The sequence below is a fragment of the Rhinopithecus roxellana genome, chromosome 5, assembly GCF_007565055.1.
Source record: "Rhinopithecus roxellana isolate Shanxi Qingling chromosome 5, ASM756505v1, whole genome shotgun sequence".
NCBI lineage: Eukaryota > Metazoa > Chordata > Mammalia > Primates > Cercopithecidae > Rhinopithecus > Rhinopithecus roxellana.
In genome coordinates, this window is record NC_044553.1 from 170,738,957 (window position 1) to 170,756,156 (window position 17,200).

Sequence of the window (17,200 nt, forward strand, 5' to 3'; positions counted from 1 at the left end):
TAGAGTATTTTTGGTGTTTGTTAATCCATGAGATACTGTAGACTTAACGACTAATTCCTCATCCACAGTACTTTGCCTCTTATGGAGATAAGGCCCATGCTTTCATAAAACTTGATATGATATTGTAAGATATCATTAGCAGGAGCTTCTCAACCAACTGTAGCAGGAGCTTCTCAACCAACTGAGGGCAAATATGGTTAGATATATAGAACATGACTTCCTATATTAAAATCTAAATTGGGGGGTGGGCGAGTGGTGGAAAAAATCTAAATTGGATGAAAATTAGAATATCTCAAAGCAGGATAATGTTTTCCCTCACCCAAATATCTACACCTAATACTTTCAATACATTTACTGAAAGATCAGGTAGATTTCCTCTTATTCCTTAAAATTTTTTTTCCATCTCCCCTTCCTGATAAGGAATATTATCTTTTAAACTTTGAATATATCCTATAGTCAGCACTATACCTTAACTGGACCTGTACTGTGAAGTCACATTTGGTCCCAGAAATGTCCCTAGAAGAGACAGAATAGGAATTACAATTACTTTTAAAGTATTTGCATGAAAGTTCATTCAAAGACATTGTTACTCCAGAAAAGTTTTTCAAATTATCATAACTATAACTGTTCTTAATTAACACAATATATTTGCATTACTAATATTTGCAACACACAAATACTAACTCACCAATCACTGTTTTTTAAAATCATTTATTCTAGTGTACTGGATTCAAAGGTCAAACTGCAAGTTACACTTGCCAACAACTTACATGGAACTACTGATTTGCTGCACTTGTTGTGGTGTCAAGGCAAACGCAAAACAGGTTTCTCGAAAGCGCTGACTGTTGTCTGATGCTAAAGAAGACAAGAATTATACTTTCAATTACCTTTAAATTTGCCAGTAAAGACAAAAGCAAAAAAACCAAACAAACAAAAAAAAAAAACACCACACACTCACATGTCTTTAATTAACTGGTATATATTCTAGAATTTAGATAACAAGGCAATTAAAGCACTGAAAAATAAGAAATACACTAATTGTAACATAACAAACAGAAATAGAAACAAAAATGGCTAATTCCAGAACAACATATCAGGATTCAAATTCAGACAATACATAATCAAAGAAAGACTAATGGAAATTTTTCTAATCATATAAACATTTGCATCTAAAGAGCGCACTTGTATAAAAACTTACGAATTTTATTTAAAATAGAATGATATAAACCCATTTAAAGAGACACGATTTCTGGAAGAAGTAACAAACATACCCACCTTGACAGCTGCACAGGTGAGGTGACATTTGGTTTATAAAGTAAATTAAGAATTTTATCATCTCCTGTTTAACTCCACCATGCAAGTTTTATACAATAAATATCACGTACAGTTTTTCTCCTAATCTTAGATGAGTTCAAAATTTACTTATTGTCACCAACTCAAAGAAGGAAAAGAGACGTAAAAGAAGAGAATTAAGAAAGGAAGGGAGGGAGGGGAAGAGAGGTGGGAAGACAGACAAACACATGCAAGCAGGTAGGTAAGCACAGTCAGACTAGAGCAGGGGTTTCTGAAGTATGCTATTATGAGCAACAATTGTTCCATTAGACTTTTTGTTTGTTTGTTTTTTTAAGAGACAGGGTCTTGCTCTGTTGCCCAGGCTGGAGTACAGCGGCACCATCATAGCACAAACTCAAACCCCTGGGCTCAAAGTGACCCTCCTGCCTCAACCTTCTCAGTAGGTAGAACTACAGGCATGCATCACCACATCCATTGGCTTTTAGTACACATTAGATACATTTTTTTAAAACATGGTTAATATCCTTTTTGCTCACTAATGAGTCCTCAGTGCTTGGCACAAAGAAGCACTGAATACTATTTATTTGTTGAATGAGTAAAGGAATACAAAAATTTTAAGAAATACCAGATTAAACTATTTGTACTACTTTTCCAGGGTAATTTTCTAGAATAAAATGATCACTAAGAGTTATTATTAAGAAACTCCTGGCCTCCGGGGCACTTAAGGCCTATGCTGAATAAGCAGTTGAAGTTGGTTGTTTCAATCTCTTGCTTAAACTGAGTTTGATCATACTTGCAAGAAACACTTTCTTTGCAACTACCAACCAAATTGCAGTAGGTCATATCAAAAAGTCGATACCAAACATATCATTAAGAGAAAGAAATAGAAAAGAGCACTGTTGATCTAGAATTCCATCTCAATATTAACAGTATCTTTCAAAGGCTAGATTTGCTTTCTGCTTTATGTGTTCTGGGATGACTTTTTCTTAAAGAATCTATCACCAAGGAGCAGTCACTAACAGAAAAAGTTGTCTTAATTGTGAAGCATCAACCTGGCAATGCCAGTAACTAAGGCCCAGAATGTAGAAAAACAGCTAACATTTTCCTCTGTCAGGTAATGCAAGTAACTAACTTCTTCGCTTCTTAGAGAATATATCTCCATCAAGATTTTAGTCCAGTAGACTTAGCCTAATTTAAATCTTTGGCTCTATTTTTAAAAAGTCCTAAAATAATTTCTCAAGTCCAAAAATTCATATTACTCTCTAGGCAAAATTTCAGATGCATTTTAGAATATATGACTACAGTAAGTTTGGGGTATATATAGGTTTAGAAAGAGAAGATATAATTAAAATAATGAGGCTATTTCTTATGTCACAAATAAAAATCAGGTTTCTTACTTAATAATAGCCCCTACTTCCGTCTCCTTTTATATATACATTGTAACACTCATGGGGTTGCTACTATTTATCTAGAAGAGCACCTTTCACACTTTGGAGTTTTGGGGCTTAACTGCTGTTACAAACGACAGTGAAGTCTTTATAGTTCTGGTTTTAGAAAAAACTATCTAAAAACCTTTCTGAAAGTGAAGTAAGCTACCATTAGCCCTTTCCGAAAAATTCTGGACAAATTACAGAATCTTCATACTGAAAGGAGTCTTATGAAATCATCCAAAACAATGACCTTCAATGTTGGGAGTATACAGTTCCATGGGTACAAAAGACAATATGTATAGGGATACATAAAAAAGTATCTATCTGCAAAACAGAAGTTTTATAAAGATGAGATTTTACATAAAACCTAAAATCTAATTTATAAAAAAACTAAAATGTTATATAAAATTTTAATCTTTCTAAACTCTTATTTTTCCTATAGGTGAAAAAATTAACTGACAATAATTATATATATTAATGGGGTTCACAGTGATGTTTTGATACATACAGTATATAGTGATCAGATCAAAGGAATTAGCATATACATCATCCCAAATGTTTATCATTTCTTTGTACTGGGAATGTCCTATATGTTTTACAACATATGAGTACAATAGTTGATGTATAAGCTATATATATAGTATGTACAAGTACTTTGCTAAGAGGTACTTATGATCAAGTAAGTTTGCAGATCATTGATCTAGAGTTCAACCTTCCTTTCAACCTTTCCATTCATTCTCTGTTTGAACCCTTTTAGACATGTGGGAGATGTGGCCTTTACTTTGTCAGGTAGAAGATGACTGGTGATGAACAGTTTAATTGTAAAAATGCTTGCAGCCCAATAGAGAATAGTAGAATATTGTAGAAAGGGACAAGATTACACAGACCTGGATTCCAAACCGGTTTTGCCACTTACGTGTCATGTGACCTTGGGTATTCATTCACTCTGAGTCCTTCTTCCAATATTTAAACACGGAAACATACACACTCTGATAGGATTATTTTGAAGAATGTAAATGAAGTAACATATTGAAAACAACCAATAATTTCCTTTTCTTCTCACTTTTCTTCTTACCACTATACTGAATCAAAATATACGAGGCTGTAACTTCCACCCACTGATGCCACACAGCACTGAACTAATCTCACTATCCAGTGACAGCCATTCTTCAAATATCTGAAGAGACTTAATATGCCCTTCCCTTTCCAATGACTCTTCCAACTGTATTTTAGTAAAGATTTCAGAATTACTCACTGTCCAAATCTTCCTCCTCCAGAAGTATCCCAGGTTGTTATACTCTTATAAAAGTGACAGAACTGGCTGGGCATGGTGTCTCACACCTGTAATCCCAGCACTTTGGAAGACCAAGGCAGGCGGATCATCTGAGGTCAGGAGTTCAAAACCAACCTGGCCAACATGGTGAAACGCAGTCTCTACTAAAAATACAAAAATTAGCCAGGTGTGGTGGTGAGAGCCTGTAATCCCAGCTACCTGGGAGGCTGAGGCAGGAGAATAGTTTGAACCTGGGAAGTAGAGATTGCAATAAGCCAAGATCGCGCCATTGCACTCCAGCCTGGGTAACAAGAGTGAAACTCCGTCTCATTAATAAATAAATAAATAAATAAATAAATAAATAAATAAATAAATAAATAAAGTGACAGAACTGGACAGCACTGTCACAACACATATCATTTGTTCAAAATATGTGTTGTTGCCCTTCTGTACTGGCCTATCCCAATGGGAGGATAATGCTCAGGGCCATGGACATTAACCTTGGAACCTTGGCCAATGAATAAGAGTGGTAGTGTACCACTTCCAAGCAGTTCTTTAAGAGGCACCCTGTGATTTTATTACCTTTGTTTCCCCTCTGCCTTGATCCCAGAGCAAACAGAACATATAGGAGAGACACAATCTGCAGCTAGTTAAGTAACATAAGTGGGAAAGAAGCTTTATTTCTTTGGTTGTTTATTTTTTCTTTTTTAGAGACAGTGTTTTGCTCTGTTGCCCAGGCTAGAGTGCAGTGGCATGATCATAGCTCACTGCAGCCTCAAACTCCTGTGCTCAAGCAATCCTCCTGCCTCAGCCTCTACAGTAGCTGGCACTACAATAGTGGGTGCGACCATGCCAGCTAATTTTTTTTTTTATTTTTTATTTTGTAGAGACGAGGTCTTGCTATGTTGCCCAGGCTGAACTGGAACACCTGGCCTCAAGAATCCTCCCATCTTGGCCTCCCAAAGTCCTGGGATTACATGCCCAAATCTTCGGTTGTTTCTAATAGTTGTTAGCCATTGAGATCTAAGGTTGCTTGTAAGTTGATTGATACATTCTTCCACATGTGATGTCAGAAGAACACTACTTTTATTAACTACTTTCTAGTATTGTTAATTCATACAATAATCATGAAGATAATGTCATCAGACCATTTTTCAGATGAAGAAATTGAGGTTCAGAGCAATTACTAACTTGTCAGGGCTTCAAATTTTTAAGTAGAAAAATCAGAATTGGAACTCAATCTGTACATCTCCTATCTCCAAAGTCCATGTTCCTCTCATAACATAGGTTTATTAGCTCTCTTGATCTCGGTGCTGTACTTCTACCAGTGCAGCCTTGCATTACACTGGATCATAGAAAATCGGGAAAGAATTACCTATTATCCTCTTACTGTAATTTCTTATCACTTTTAATCTATTTCCTTCCAGTCATTCTTATATCAAACTGTAGAGACAATATGAAAGTTTGCTTTAAAAAAATTACCCTTATTACATTTTCAATTGCAGTCTCTATTACCATTTTTAATTATTGTATTCTCTCAGGGGACATATGAACATTTTAATTACTCCCCTGATTAGTCATTTAGGTTATTTCTAATTTTTCACTATTTGAAACAACTCTGTGAATATCTTTGGGTTTAAAGGTTTGTTTTTTGGAAGGGTGGTAGGTTATTATTTTCTCTGGATCAATTCCCAGATGTGAGATTTCAGGGTCACAAAGTATGAAGATTTTTATGAATCTTGACACATCACAAGAGTGCTTTTCAAATGGTTGTTTTACATATGAGACCATCAGCAATTTATGCATCTAATGATTACACTCTACTCTGGTCAGCATGGGAGTTGCTGCTAATTTAATGAATGGATCCTGGTAACTCTTCAGTAGTTTAATTCGTATCTAAAATATTTTTATGTTTTGTTATTTGTTGAATTTCCTATTTAGCTAATTGTCCAGTCTTGTCCTATGCCTATTTATATATTTGCATAAGGGTTTCATATACAAGAATATTAAAACCTTGGAAATTTGCTACAAATATTTCCTCCAGTCATCTACATTTTTTTTTTTAAATTTCATTTGGCTACATTTTTAGATGATATAAAAGATTTTTATGTGGTCCAATCTGTCAACAATCTCCTTTTAAATTCTTCTGCTAATTCTGAACTTAGCTGTTTCTTTGCATAAATTCAATAAATACACAATTAATTTTTTGGCTTATTGTTTCTATGTAAATATTTAATATAGCTGGAATTTTAGTTCATATTTTAAAAATCTAAATTTCAGTACTCCAAATTGCTTACAGTTACATTAACACCATTTGTTAAATAAACTTTCCCTTCCCTATGGATATGTGTGCTTCTTTTATCATATATTAAATCCTTATGTCCTGTATAGTTTCATTCTGGGCCACATTCCCAATTATCTTTTTTATCCTGGTGCTGGTACTCTATTTTTTGTTACAACTTCACTATGTTTCATTATCTTATAGTTAGGTTTTTCTCTATCCATTTTTTTTTATTCATCTAGATGAATTTCCAAATCTTTTTGTTATGGTTTTTAAAGCTCAATAGTATTTTGAGTAGAATTACAATAAACCTATGAATTATTTTGAGAGCTGATATATTTACATCTTTAACCTTCCTGTCTTGGACTATTGCACCTGTGTCCATTTATTCTTATCTTCAAGGTTTTATTTCTATCATAGATTAGTTACACTGCTCCCATTAATGTCATTCTTAGCAAAATACCTACCAATAGAAGAATGATTGAATAAACATTCATAGAATACTCTAAAACCAAAGAAAGAATGAAGACAATTTCTATGTGTTGGTATGGGAGTGATCTCTCTAAGATACATCATTAAAGTGACAATGACAAGATTAAAAAAATACAGTATGCTACTTTCTGTGTAAGAGAGGAAGTAAGAATATATAAAGCTACTGGCTTTTCTGAAAAGGAAGGAAAGAAAGAAAGAAAGAAAGAAAAAAGGAAGGAAGGAAGGAAGGAAGGAAGGAAGGAAGGAAGGAAGGAAGGAAGGAAGGAAGGAAGGAAGGAAGGAAGGAAGGAGAAAGAAAGGAAAGAAAGGAAAGAAAAGGAAAGAAAGAAAAGAAAGAAAGAGAAAACCAGAAGGATAAACTGAAATTAATTAAAATGATTACCTATGAGAGACAGAGAATAGGATAAGAAATAGGAAGAATTTTAATATAGTTTTCTAGTTAATTTTTACTTTTAAATCAAATTCAAAAGATAATTAAGCAAAAATGAGTATTTCTAACTTTTTAATATTTATGATATTTTGCATGGACTCTCACTTTGGTTGTTATTCAAAGTGGTTATTACATAATATCAATACATCAATTTTTGTTCTTTTGAGCTCTATTTTGCCACTCAAATTGAACTTAACCCTAGTTTTACAGCCAATTTCTTAGGATTTGCAGATAAACCTTCCCTTAACTACAACTAAGGAAAAATTTAATCTTCCTTTCTAGCATTTACCCCTCTAGTTCTAATTCATGTCTTATTATATAGGCCAGAACTTTTAAAAGAATATTTGTAGATCTTCCAGGGTTACTTCTTTGCTGTAAAATTTGATGTACCTTTAACATTGTATTTTTTGGGGGGGTGGGGGGGATGGAGTCTCACTCTGTCACCCAGGCTGGAGTGCAGGTGGCGCCATCTTGGCTCACTGCAACTTCCGCTTCCTGGGTTCAAGCGATTCTCCTGCCTCAGCCTCCCAAGTAGTTGAGACTACAGGTGAGGGCCACCATGCCCAGCTGATTTTTTGTATTTTTAGTAGAGACAGGGTTTCACTATGTTAGCCAGGATGGTTTCAATCTCCTGACCTGGTGATCCTCCTGCCTCAGCCTCCCGAAGTGCTGGGATTACAGTCGTGAGCTACCGCGCCCAGCCAACACTGCAGTTTTTAACAATCACCTGCAAAATTGCTTCAAAATACACATGCCTGGGAGTTTAGCCCCCAGTGGGAATAATTCTGATGCACCTCCATTATCAGGAACTACATCTAGGGTTCTTCTTTCTTTTTTTCTTTTTTTTTTTTTAGAGGAGGTTTTGCCACATTGCCCAGGCTGGTCTCAAACTCCTGAACTCAGACAATCCACTTGCCTTGGCTTCCCAAAGTGCTGGGATTACAGGTATGAGCCACCACGCCCAGCCTAGGACTTTTTTTAAAACTAATAAATAAAGACACAGCAATCCCACTTCTACGTATTTACCCAAAAGATTTGAAAACAGCGTATCAAAGAGATGTCTGCACTCCCATGTTCATTGCAGCACTATTCGAAATACCAAGTACGGAATTAACCTAAGTGTTCATCAGATGAATGGATAAAGAAAATGTGGTACTAAATATATATATATATACATAATGGAAAAGCATTCAGCCTTTAAACAGGGAGAAATTCTGTCATTTGTGACACACATGAATGGAATTAGAGAATATTATGCTAAGTGAAATTAGTCAAATACAGACAGGCAAATACTGCATGCTGTCACTTATATGTGGAATCTAAAACAATCAAACTCATAGAAACAAAGAGTGGAATGGGGGTTACCAGATATGGTTAGAAAATAAGAGAAATAAGTTTTTTTTTTTAAAAGATCTTATTGCACAACACGGTGAACACACTAACATTTCAAAATTGCTAAGAGTACATTTCAAATGTTCTCATCACCTAAAAAATGTGAAATATTTGTGGAAATTGATATGTTAATCAGCTTGACACATTAGATTTGAGCATGTCACATGGTATTCGAAGATCATAACACCACTCTGTGCCTCATAAATATACACACCTATAATTTTTCAATAAATAAATATAAAGCTGTCTGTTGACTATAAAGATTCCTTATAATGTTAAAGAACACTTTTTCTATTTCATTTTTAAAAAATTATTAATGGGTATTTAATTTTATGAAACCTTTTAAAGTTTCTACGTAAACTCCAAATAAGCTAATGGACTCTCGGAGTCAGAAGTGCAGGTGCTTACCCCAGTTCTATCATTCAGTAATTGTGTGACCTTGCACAAACTGTCTGACCTTTCCATGCTTCAGTTTCTTCGTCTAGGTAATATAACCCTAGAGAAACCTTGTAATTATTTTGATACCTAAATAAAAATATAAAACCACTTACAACAGTGCCTACCTAACCCAAAGTAAGCAATCAATAAATGTTAGCTATTATTAAATCTGATGAATTAATGTGTTTCTTAATACTGAACCACTTAGGACTTCTGGATACAGGATGTATCTCTAACAAGGTTTTAGTCCAGTAGACTTAGCCTAATTTAAATCTTATTATTCCTTCGATATTCTGATAAATTCTACCAGTTAATATTTTAAGGAACACAATTATATTCAAAAAGTGACACTGAATGATAGCTTTTTTTTTTTTTTTGTTACCTTTGTTTCTCTGTATTCCTCTTTGGCCTGCTTACTTTTTAATAACTGAGAACATTTTGTAGTATACAGAAATTGTTTATTCCTCAAAAAAAGTTCTGAAGAATTTACCAGCAAATGTATCAAACCCAGAGTTTTTCTCTTTTAAAAAAGCAGTTCTTTGACAATATTCTCAAGTTATCAGTATATCACATTTTATACATTATTTTCACTGCATATACATTTAGAAAAAACATTTGGAATGTTTAATGTATTTGGAAATTTCATTGAGGTTTCTGAAATTTATTAACATATAACTGTGTTAATGTATCGCTCCTAATATTTATATACATATACTCCTTCTATGTGATTTAAATCTACTTTCTATGGTTACTTTTGTTTAATCAGATCTGCAAGAAGCTTATATATTTTGCCTCTTTCATGAGCTTTTTTCTTTTTAGGTTTATTTATTAATTCCACCTTTTTTCCTACTTTTAAAAATCTTTATTTTTAATTTTTGTGGGTATACAGGTGTATGTATTTATGGGGTACATGAGATGTTTTGATATAGGCATGTAATGCATAATAAAGTATTTTTTCTAGTTTCATATGATGAAATATTGATTTCCCCCTCAAAATGAACATATCTTTGTTTTTTATTTCCAATTATAGAAAATATACAATACTCACTGTAAAAAACAAAAATTAAAAACCACACGAGATTACAAAATAAAAGTCTACCTCATAGTCTAGCTGCTTTCCCACAGGATGAAGAAAACCCCTGAACATTATGAAAAATTTGGTATACAACTATAGAACTTATAAGCACACATAAATCTATGTGTGTGAGAGAGAGAGAGTGTGTGTGTGTGTAAGTACAATTATTTTGCAATCTGCTTTTTCATTAAGATTTTAAGTTTTGAGGATATGTTTTCATTTCAGCATATAAATTATCTAATCTACTTCATTGTCTGCAAAGTATCCACTATATAAACACAATTTTAAAATAACTTTTACTTTTGTCTTTAATATATTTTTCCTCCTACTTCTATTTTTCTTAAATTTTATACTAAATTCTTGGTTCTTCATTTTTTTAAACGATAAAAGCATGCAGTGTTTCCTTTTGGCTTTTCATTAATGCCTTATTTTCATAATCTATTTTTTAAATGTCATTTTAAAAATCTATGTTTTAGTATACTCACAGCAACAACTTTTACAGTTTCTGCTGTTTTGAATTAGATATTATGTTTATGGTCAAGTATATATATAGCTTTATAAATATTACAGACACTTGAAAAATAACTGGGCCAGGTACAGTGGCCGAGGTTACAGTGAAAAATGATCGTACCACTGCATTCCAGCCAGAGTGACAGAGAGACCCTGTCTCTAAAAAATAGTAATAAACTGTATCCTCTAATATTTATAAGATACAAAATGTAATAAATACATGTTATATAACACATTATATATTAAAAGTGTTCCCCCCCCCCCTTTATTTTTTTTTTAGACGGACTCTTGCTCTGTTGCCCAGGCTGGAGTGCAGTGGCCGGATTCCAGCTCACTGCAAGCTCCGCCTCCCGGGTTTACGCCATTCTCCTGCCTTAGCCTCCTGAGTCGCTGGGACTACAGGGGCCCGCCACCTTGCCCGGCTAGTTTTTTGTATTTTTTAGTAGAGACGAGGTTTCACCGGGTTAGCCAGGATGGTCTCGATCTCCTGACCTCGTGATCCGCCCGTCTCGGCCTCCCAAAGTGCTGGGATTACAGGCCTGAGCCACCGCGCCCGGCCTCCTGTTTGTTTTACCACTGGTTACTGCTGTTTATCCATGTGATTTAGTTTTCCAAGACAAAAAAAAAATTTATTATTTCTATTTTAGATTTTCATTATCAAGGTTTATCTTTTCTAACATTTCATTTATTTGTTGTACATTCTGTGACTGTTTCTCAAGTTTGTCCTCTGTTCTACTAATCTGATTTTCTACAATACTATTTCTCACTTCCAATGAAGACTTAATTTTGGCTACTGAATCCATTTGCTGGAATGCAAATAGGAACAGACCTTTCAGAGAAACTCATTCTCAATTCCTAATACCACTGAGAAAGGTTATTACTTCTAGCAGAATCTGGAATGTTTTAACAGATGATGTTCTAATAAAAAACAGTCATATTTTTAGAATCTGCTTTTTCTCATTTGTTCCAAAAAAATTTTCTTTTTAGATCAGAATTCTCAAATCCAGCTATACATTAGAATAACTTGGAGAACTAAAACCATACCCTAGCTAACAACCAATCCTACTAATTGTGAGATCCAGATATAATATTTCTTAAAGGTTTTCCAGGTTGGCCAGGAGCAGTGGCTCACACCTGTAATCCCAGCACTTTGGGAGGCAGAGGCGGGTGGATCATTTAAGCCCAGGAGTTCGACACCAGCCTGGGCAACATGGCGAAACCCTGTCCCTATTAAAAATACAAAAATTAGCTGGTCGTGGTGGCACATGCCAGTAGCCCAAGTTACTCAGGGGGCTGAGGCAGGAGGATCACCTAAGCCTTGGGAGGTTGAGACTGCAACAAACTGTGATTGAGCCACTGCACTCCAGTATGGGCGACAGAGTGAGTCCCTGTCTTAATTAATCAATTAATCAATCAATCAATCAAGTTTTCCAGGTGATTCTAAATGGACAGCCATATTTGAAAATTCCCATTCTAGACTGCTGGTTGAACTGCCTAAACCAAAGATCTAAAAGGAGAAAAAGGCCAGGCATGGTAGCTCACGCCTGTAATCCTGGCACTTTAGGAGGCTGAGGCGTGCAGATCACTTGAAGTCAGGAGTTCGAAACCAGCCTGGCCGACATGGTGAAACCCCATCTCTACTAAAAATACAAAAAAATTAGCTGGGCGTGGTGGCGTGCACCTGTAATCCCAGCTACTTGGGAGGCTGAAGCAGGAGAATTGCTTGAACCCAGGAGGCAGAGGCTGCAGTGAGCTGAGGTCACACCAGTGCACTCCAGCCTGGGCGACAGAGTGAGACTCCATCTCAAAAATAAATAAATACATAAACAAAATAAAAGGAAAAAAATTAGTCTTGGTAGAGATTGCTAGCTTAGCACAGCACATCAGCTACTTTTATTCTATTCTAAAATTCCAATAAAAGGTCAGTAAAGATTTTTCTTTGCTTGCTTGTTTTGTTTTTGTGTTGTAAAATAAACCCAATAGGATGAGGAGAAAGGGATAGGAGGGCAACAAAAAGTGTAGAAACTGGAAAGCAAATATATGAATGGTAACAAAGTTACGAAAGAAAAATGCATCCTAAACTAGCAGTGAAGCTGAGAGAAACAGGAGAACTGATCTAATTTATAATGCAAAATACCTGTACAAGCGGGGCTAACAGAATACAGCTAGAGTAAGGGGAATTCTTGAAAACCTGCTTATGAAGTAACCAGATCCCCAGGTCCGTTTATCCTCTCTAGTTAGCTGGACAACCGCCCTTCCTTCATCCTGCAAAAGTCAGATAGAACTGCTCAAAAAAAGATTCAAAACTAGAACTGGGTCTATAAAGCTTGATGGCATATTCAGGTTTAAAAAATGACCAGGCGTGGTGGCTCACGCCTATAACTGCAGCACTTTTAGAGGCCGAGGTGGGCAGAGCACAAGATCAGGAGTTCGAGATCAGCCTGGCCAACAAAGTGAAACCCCATCTCTACTAAACATACAAAAATTAGCCCTGGCATGCTGGCCCGCGCCTGTAGTCCCAGCTGCTCGGGAGCCTGAGGCAGGAGAATCACTTGAACCCAGGAGAGGTTGCAGTGAGCTGAGATCGCACCACTGCACTCCAGCTTGGGTGACAGAGCAAGACTTCATCTCAAAATTAATTAATTAATTAATTAATTAAAATAAGTTAAAAATAAAAATAAAAAATGAACAGACATGCCAACACGACCAAGTATCAGAGGAAAGCCTTCAATATGGAATAATGGTGACCAAAATGACCCAAAAAAAGGTAGCTGGGAACAGGCAGAGATTATGCAGGAATTAGATAAATTTCCAAAGGCTCTGAAAAAAGCTATCACTTATAACCATGGTGCAACTATAAAACAATTTTGCCAAGGCTAGGCATGGTGGCTCATGCCTGTAATTCCAGCATTTAGGGATGCTGAGGCAGGTGGATCACTCGAGGTCAGGCCAACATGGTGAAACCTCGCCTCTACTAAAAATACAAAAATTGGCTGGGCGTGGTGGGACACGCCTGCAATCCCAGCACCTGGGAAGGCTGAGGCATAAGAATCACCTGAATCTGGGAGAAGGAGGTTGCAATAAGCCAATATTGCAATATTGTACTCCAGCCTGGGTGACAGAGTGAGACCTTGTCTCAAAAACAAACACAAAAACAATTAACGAGTTATTTTTTTTTTTTTTTTAAAAAGAAACATCTGTGTTTTATATGTATACACAAAGTTCTTGGAGGGTAAAAATATGATAGCACAAAGGAAAAGCTCAATAGACAGGCTGGAGAATAAAGTTCAGGATATCTCCCAGAAAGTAAAGCAAAAAGACAAGGAAGAAGAAAACAGGTATGAAAATTAGAGAGTTGGTCTGGGAATAGGAGTTCCAAATAGAGAACAGAGAAAACAGAAGGAAGGAAATAAGAAATAATTAATGAAATAATTCAAGAAAAGTTCCTACAAGTAAAGGACAAGTTTCCAGATTACCACTGTATTCCCAATATAATGGCTAAAATTGGTTCATATGGCAACAAAATTTCAAAACACTGGGCATAAAAAGAATTCTACATGTTTCTGGAGAGGTGGGGAAAGAATAGGTTACAGAAAAAGATCAGAAACTGGTCTGGGCACAGTGGCTCAGGACTGTAATCCCAACACTTTGGGAAGCTAGGGCAGGAGGATTGCTTGAGGCCAGGAATTTGAGATCAGCTTAGATCAGTACAGCAAACCTGTCTCTACAAAAAATAACAATATTAGCCAGGCACGATAACACAGGCCTTAGACTTGGCTACTCAGGAGGCTGAGGTAGGAGGATGGCTTAAGCTCAGGAGTTTGAGGCTGCAGTGAGCTATAATCATGCCACTGTACTCCAGCCTGGGTGACACAGTGAGACCCTGTCTCTAAAAAGAAGAAGAAAAAAAAAAAAGAATCAGAAACCAGCATAACTTTGAACTTTTCAACAACACTATAAATAGAAGGCAATGGAAAAATTAATGCCTTCAAAATTCTAAAGGAAAATTATTCTAATGCTGAATTCTACACCCAGCCAAATTATCAAATAAAGTACGGGTATAGAATAAAACATTTTCAGGCATGCTCTATTCAAAAAATTTACCTTCCATGCAGCTTTTTCCTATGAACTACTAAGAGATATGCCACACTAAAAAGAGGGAGAAAACTAAGAAAGAACAGGACATGGGCCTATGAAATACGAGATTAACACAGGCAAGAGACAAAATAATATCTGAGATGTAATAAAAGAAGACTTCAAGATGACAGAGTATCCTGTGTTTGGGGTTAGCAGAGTATCAGTTCAGAAGGCTCTGGTAGGGAATTCTTATAGAACATGAAATTGACAGAATTACCTCATGCACATGAATTTAGACATTCATCTTATCCATCTGGAGATTTACACAGTGGCAAAAACATTTTGGCAATGAATGAGAAATAAGTACACAGGGGGAAAAAAAAGAAAATGACCGGTACAGGGAAAATGAAAAGGTATTCAAGAAATGAAAAACAGTTCACTACATTACTCAATTACAAACAGTGTTTACATAGTCATAATAAAGTATAAATGGGATGACTCAAACAAAATTACAATATAATCAAGAGAGGGTGACAAATAGATTATATGGTAGGAGTGGAAAATAAGCCAAATCCTATTTCCCATGGTGGGAAATCAATACATAATGCCTAAAACTGAAAATGCAACAATTTGCAATGCAAACATATTATTTATACATTTTTTAAAAGCCAAAAGAGATCAAAATAGTTACCCCTAGAGAGACAGAAATGATAGAATATGAGAACGTGGGATTTTTTAAATGAGCCTATTTGACATTTTAAATGGTATTCATTTATAACTTTTGGTTTTTTTTGTTGTTGTTGTTGTTGTTTGTTTGAGCCTGGAGTCTCTCTCTCTGCTGCACAGGCTGGAATGCACTGGTGCAATCTCAGCTCACTGCAACCTCCGCCTCCCAGTTCAAGAGATTCTCCTGCCTCAGCCTCCCCAGTAGCTGGGATTACAGGCATGCACCACCACACCCGGCTAATTTTGTAGTTTTAGTAGAGATGGGGCTTCACAATGTTGGCCAGGCTGGTCTCAAGCTCCTGACCTTAAGTGATCCACCAGCCTCGGCCTCCCAAAATGCTGGGATTACAGGAGTGAACCACCACACCTGGCTGTTCATTTACAACTTTGAAAACAAACAAACAAACAAAAAACCACAACCTAAGAAATAGTCGAAGTCACGACTGTGGTAAATGAGCCAAAGAAAAAATATCTGTATGTCCACAGGCTAAAGATGAGATCTTCCTAACTTCTGATTGTCTTTATAGGAAATGTTTTACTTCTTTACATAGTTATAGCCATCAGTAGTTGAAGAATGCAAGAGTAATAACCTGATTCAAATTCTCTGGAATACACATGCTTTGCTTTCATTTCAAAATAAAAATAACTTCCCACCATCATTATCAATAAAGATTATACAATTATAAAAATTCAGACAATACAGACATAGAGAGATAAAGGTATTACTAGCATATACTTTCTCAGATCTTTTTGTGCATGTGTGTGTATATATGTGCACACGTATGTGTATATACGTATATATGTGTATATGTGTATATATATGTATATACACATATGTGTATATATACACACATATGTATACATATACCTATATTTAGGTTTATATTATGTCCACATCTTTGTTGCCTGTGTTTTCCACCTATAATTCCTATAATTGTGTGTGGACATGGTACAAATACAGATCAACGTTATCATTTACAATGAAGCATAGCAGTAGTGAAGGTATATCTATTTTATCAATAAATGTTCTGAAGACAGAAATTATACAAGTTTCCTTTTATAAATAAGGTTCCCATAAATATCACAGAATATACTTAATTAGGTACTACTCCTGTAAATTTCTAGATGTGGCTCTGAGTAATTTTAAATCAGCTTCTAAGCAAATAGTTTCCTATAGTGCAGGCTCTTCCATGTTATTTAACATATGGAAAAATAGTCTCCATGGTATTCCATGGAAAGATTTTTTTATATAAGGCACTTTTTAGTACAACCATGTTGTTTCTTAATCTACTAACTTTAAAATTACTTTTCTAAAATAGATACATGACATATGCCAAGACTTATAGATGAGAAAATGAGACTAAACAGTAGTTGCAATTTTAACATTTAAAAAATGTCCCAGAACAGTAAACGCATAACTTTGGGTGTGTCTGTGTGTGAGAGAGTGTTTAGAATCGTATATAAGAATTGTGGGAGGCGGAGCAAGATGGCCGAATAGGAACAGCTCCAGTCTCCAACTCCCAGTGCGGGCGACACAGAAGACCGGTGATTTCTGCATTTTCAACTGAGGCAAAGAGGGTCTGGAGTGGACCTCAAGCAATCTCCAACAGACATACAGCTGAGGGTCCTGACTGTCAGAAGGAAAACTATCAAACAGGAAGGACACCTATACCAAAACCCCATCAGTACGTCACCATCATCAAAGACCAGAGACAGATAAAACCACAAAGATGGGGAAAAAGCAGGGCAGAAAAGCTGGAAATTCAAAAAATAAAAGCGCATC

The 17,200-nt window shown here is 35.7% G+C and overlaps 1 protein-coding gene across 3 annotated transcripts in view; it reads right to left on the minus strand.

Moving 5' to 3' along the window:
- The window catches only part of PIAS1 (protein inhibitor of activated STAT 1), a 149,846-nt gene that overhangs the window by 50,661 nt on the left and 81,985 nt on the right, over positions 1 to 17,200 (minus strand). For all 3 annotated transcript variants that reach the window (XR_004057492.1, XR_004057491.1, XM_010363627.2), the window contains exons 3-4: positions 771 to 855; positions 469 to 516 (exon numbers count right to left, since the gene is read on the minus strand). Coding sequence is in view for 1 of the 3 variants with exons in the window: in XM_010363627.2 (XP_010361929.1) it covers positions 469 to 516; positions 771 to 855 (133 nt within the window). In the remaining 2 variants the exon portion in view is untranslated. The remainder of the gene's footprint in view (positions 1 to 468; positions 517 to 770; positions 856 to 17,200) is intronic.